The sequence below is a fragment of the Pelophylax lessonae genome (genome assembly GCF_965119305.1).
Source record: "Pelophylax lessonae genome assembly, chromosome: 11".
Classification (NCBI taxonomy): Eukaryota; Metazoa; Chordata; class Amphibia; order Anura; family Ranidae; genus Pelophylax; species Pelophylax lessonae.
In genome coordinates, this window is record NC_138778.1 from 32,617,070 (window position 1) to 32,622,447 (window position 5,378).

General features: G+C 41.6%; 1 protein-coding gene across 1 annotated transcript; it reads right to left on the reverse strand.

The window, feature by feature from the left end:
- Positions 1–3,926: 3,926 nt before the first annotated feature.
- Positions 3,927–4,670, reverse strand: LOC309567174 (olfactory receptor 5G25-like; the record flags this gene model as incomplete). Its single annotated transcript, XM_082272533.1, has 1 exon — positions 3,927–4,670. One exon carries the CDS (start codon positions 4,668–4,670, stop codon positions 3,927–3,929), a length of 744 nt encoding a protein of 247 aa, XP_082128659.1.
- Between the last annotated feature and the right edge of the window lie 708 nt (positions 4,671–5,378).

Here is a 5,378-nt window from a genome sequence, read left to right on the forward strand (position 1 = left end):
CCCCCCTCCTCTCTGATTTCCCGCCCTCACATCTCCCTACACCAATCTTCAACCCGACATTTATCGTTCAATCCCCCCCATACACTACAATCCCCTCCATACACTACAATCCCCTCCCTCCCCCATACACTACAATTCCCTCCCTCCCCCATATACTATAATCCCCTCCCCCCATACACTACAATCCCCTCCCCCCATACACTACAATCCCCTCCCTCCCCCATACATAATGTTCTAGCGCCCGTTAATTTAACGGGCTTAATGTCTAGTAAGTACAATAAAACCTAATTATACCACATAGTATAATCGTACTTATTTACACCTTGCACTTTATTTATATTTCCATATTACATTTTTTCTATGGTCACACCTGAGCACATTTCACACTTTAGAATTGCAGGGAATTGTGATGAGAATTTTAAACTTTAGGCAGACGTAGTGCAGCTGAATGGGAGATTTATTCCAACTCTGATACTTTGGCCTCAAGTTTTCAATTCCCTTTTCAATTTCCTGTAATTCTCTCTTTATGAAGTAGAGCCTATAATCTGATAAGTAGGCGGAGATTAATTATGTGGAGGGGCGGAGCTTCAGGGAAGTGGGTGTGGTAAGTAATTGATAGCTGCGCTGCAAAGTGTCCCTGGAAATTTTTTTCAAATGTTGGCAACTATGCACTATGGTCATCTGTTCAAATCTCAACTACGGCACAACCTGCTTTGAGTTTGCATGTTCTCCCTGTGCCTGTGTGGGTTTCCTTTCACACTCCAAAGACATGCTGGTAGGTTAATTGGCTCCTGCCTAAACTGGCCCTAGTATGTGTATGTATGAAACTGAGTTAGAGACCTTAGACTGTGAGCTCCTTGAGAGCAGGGACTGATGTGAATGTACAATATATATGTAAAGCACTATGTAATTAATGGTGCTATATAAGTACCTGAAATAAATAATTATCTGAGCATTACTAATAATAGTAGCAATCTTGTGCGTCCGCAAGGGAGGGCAAGTGCCCACCCCTGGAATCTCAACTTCCAATTAAAAGTGATTGTTAAGCCACTTTATCCTCCTGTCTGGTCTGTTTAACCACTTAAGCCGCGGAGGATTTTCCTGCTCAAAGACCAGGGCCTATTTTGCGATTCGGCACTGCGTGAATTTAACGGAAAATTGCGCGGTCGTGCGACGCTGTACCCAAATGAAATTGACGTCCTTTTTTTCCCACCAACAGAGCTTTCTTTTGATGGTATTTGATCACCTGTGCGATTTTTATTTTTTGCGCTGTAAACAAAAAATGAGCCACAATTTTGAAAAAATAATATTTTTTCACATTTTTTTATATGAAATTCTCAAAAAAAAAGGTGAAAATCAAAATTTTTTAACATTTTAGGCCAATTTGTTTTCTGCTACAAATTTTTGGTAAAAATAAAATCGCAATAAGCGTATTTTGATTGGTTTGCGCAAAAGTTATTGCATTTAATAACTACGGGAAAGATTTATGTCATTTTTATTTATTTTTTTTAACAAGTAATGGCGGCGATCTTCGATTCTTTTTGTGGGACTGCGACATTGCGGCGGACAGATCGGAGCCCTGTCATTTTTGACACTTTTGGGGGTACCAGTGACATTACTACAGTAATCAGTGCTATACATATGCACTGTTACTGTAAAAATGACACTGGCAGGGAAGGGGTTAACTTTATTAGAGATCCAGGGGTTAAATGTGTCCCTAGGGGCGTGTTTCTAACTGTCAAGGGGCGTGGCTTTCTATGTAACCACAGAGACATACGATCCTACATAGCAGGATCGTATGATCTCTGCAGTTACACCAGGGAGAATGACAGACGGCTGTATTTACATCAGCCGCCTGCCTTTCTCCCTCTCCAGCGGGAGATCGCGAGTGGCCGGTGGCCATCGGAGCTGCCGGTCACTCGTGCAGGAACCTCAGTGAATGAGCGGGGGCGGGAGCAGGCTCCTGGGCGAGCGACGTAGTACTACGTCACTTTGCCCAGGAGGGGCTGACCGCCGCAGTAAATGTACTTGCAGCGGTCGGCAAGTGGTTAATAATCCTGTGTGCTGGTGCCTCATTGTCTGTGTTTTAAAAAAATAAGCTGTTCTTTACCAGTTTTCAGATTGCCGCTCACGTGACATGGTCATGGCACAGGGCTCTAAAGAAATGCCAGAGGCAGCCGTTTCTTCAGAGCGCATGTGCCGATGATGTCATCCACTGCAAGTTTGGAGATATTTACAGTACCTATAGGTAAGCCTTATTATAGGCTTACCTATAGGTGCAAATTATAAAGGCAAGTTTACAACCACTTTAAAGCCTTGTTTTGTTTTGTTTTTTTAAACTCGGCCCTGTCCCCTCTGTCACCTGATTGGCTCACTGGCTGTGATCATAAAGACTGGTGCAGACAGATTTTGTGTCTTGAATGCATTCTAAAAGTGGCGCAGCACCTGTCTAGAACTGGGACTTGAATTTGGCGCTTGCTGCACCACTTTTAAAACTCACGCAAGACACTTTCGCAAAATCCGTCTGCAACAGGGTCTCTCCTCATACACCAAAGGAGAGTTGGTGTTAATAAGCTCCATTTTTCTAAGATACAAATTGTCAGAACTGTCAGAATTAAAAGTGTTGCAGACGCATCATTAATTTTGCACAACGCAATAACCAAAGAGGTTAACGCCAGAAAAGTGGCGCAACAGCTGTATTGAATTCCTGTACCATTGCCTAGAACTCCTTTACTGTTACTCAGCCACTTCCTACTTCCCCTATCTAACTTAGGATGTCCCTTCTGATGCCAGGTAGTGCAGGCACCTACCGCTCTGACAATTACCTGTGCCCCCTACAGTTGCTCTACCCCCATGCCCTATTTCTCCTTTACTTTTCTCAATGACACCCTACTAGATTTTGGCTACGTTCACATGTGGGCATAGCTGATCGCAGGCAGAATCAATGCGATTCTGCCCGCGATCCGGAATCTTTGCAAATCGCGGGACACCTGTGCGATGCCCGTGATTTGCAATGGCATCCCAAACGCTGTGCGATGTTGCCGCGACTTCTGCCTGCCGAATCTCGGTAACATCGCGCAAACAGAATCGCGGGACGCACAGAAGAAGCTCCTGTACCTTTTTGGGCGTCATGCGTCCCGCAATTCTGTTTGCGCGATATTACCGCGATTCGGCAGGTGGAAATTGCGGCAACATCGCACAGCGTTTGGGATGTCATTGCAAATCACGGGCATCGCACAGGCGTCCCGCGATTTGCAATGATTTTTGGATCGCGGGCAGAATCGCGGTGATTCTGCCCGTGATCCGCTACGCCCACATGTGAACATAGCCTTAGTGTAAAAGAGATCCAACTGATGTATATAATCTAAGATGTGTTTGTGAAGTTTGGAAATACATGTACAGTTGTTAAGGTTTACAGGAAGGGTACTCTGCCTTAAGTGGCATACAAGAAAGTCCAGTTTTCTTTGCAAACTAGAGTCATTAAAGGCACCCTGCAAAAAACATTTATTTTAAAATAATAACTATATGAAACAATGATATGTAAAAAAATAAATATATCATAAAATATGAGTTTGTAAAATGGCCAAAATCCACAATGCTTTATTTATAAGGTTACAGCAGCCACATGCCTGCAAATTCCTGCTACCTAAATCTAACCATGTTGGGATTAAAAGACCAACCCTCCAAAAGAGATCTTTTAGTTTTAGGTGGAATCTGGTGGGATGGGTCATCCCCCGACTTTCATAGACCCTATGACAGTAAGATCTCTCTCCTTTAATTTTAAACTCAATTCCTGTCTACCTGGTAGTTTTGAGTGTCCCAACATCTTCTGTTACAACAAAGACAGTGGGAACCCCTACAATGAGCATAGAAGATGGGAAGACCTAAGAAAACAGATGATATCAGTTAATTAAAAAGGATTATTTCTAGAAATGTTTTTGAAGTGCTGTTCTGATCTCTTCGTTCCTCAGACTGTATATAATAGGGTTAAATAAAGGAGTAAACACAGTGTGAAGCAAAGATACAATCTTATTGATAAGCAAAGAGTGTCCTTTAGAGGGTATCATGTATTTAGCTATCAGTGTCCCGTAAAATGCCCCCACCACAAGAAGGTGGGAACTGCAGGTTGAAAAAGCTTTTTGCTTGCCTGTATTGGATGGTATATTGAAAATAGTATGGAAGATGTAGATGTACGTTACCACGATAAAACCACATGGAAAAATAAATAACGGCATTGAAAAGGCAAGAACTTCATGTTCAACCAAAGAGGTGTCCGAACAAGAAAGCTTCTGAAGAGGAAAGAGATCACAGTAGAAATGGTCAATGACATTATCAGCACAAAAGTCAAAATCTGATACAGGTAGAACGGATATAAGACTTAGAGTATAACCCAATAGCCATGGCCAAGCCGAAAGATTGACACAAATCATCTTGTTCATGATACTGGAATATCTCAATGGGTTACAGATGGCCAAGTACCGATCATAGGACATGACTGTGAGGAGGAGACATTCTGTAATGGTTGTACCACTGAAAAAATAAAATTGTGTGATGCAGCCACAGAAAGTAATAATTTCCTTCCCAGGAAGTAGACTGCTAAGCATGTTTGGAAGAATGTTGGAAGAAATCAAGAAATCTGAAAATGAGAGATGACTTAGGAAATAATACATGGGGGACTGAAGGGCTGGGGTGATGGATACTAATACAATGATCAGAAGATTTCCTGTGATAGTAAATACAAAGATGATTAGGAAGACTATAAAGAATGCAATGTTTAAAATGTGAAGATTTCCAAATCCTAGAAGAACAAATTCTGAGACTTTTGTATAGTTCTTTGTAGACATAATGTTTAGCTTCATAAATCTGCTGTATAAAAACATTTTTACTGGTCTTGCAAGGGTTTTAGTCATCCAAACCATGTATTAGAGGTAATGAATAAGGTCCAACTTCAGTTGATGACCTGCAAAATACCACTAAGATGAGCAGTGAAAAGTTTTTCGGAATAATAAGCAGGTCCAATTTTGGTTGATTTGCTATCACTAGATAACATTTTTGCTTATTTTCTTTGAATACATTTTTAGGATATAGATTCTCAATGCAATGTATGTCAGCTTGTTATTTTTTTTAGGCGTTACAGTTCGCAATCAGTTTATCAATATTCCCTTGGCCCCAAGCTAAGTATACATAATAAACATACATAAGTATATTGGCATTCCCCACACAATGCTGCCTCCCTAAACTCCCTGATTCTACTGCTCAAGTGCTGGAAACACCTAACACGCAAGAAGAAGTCCAATAAGCAATCTCACAGACAAGCAAAAGCCCTGGCCCGGAGGGCCTCGTTAAACGTTGATGTGAAAATTCACGCTAAGATATTG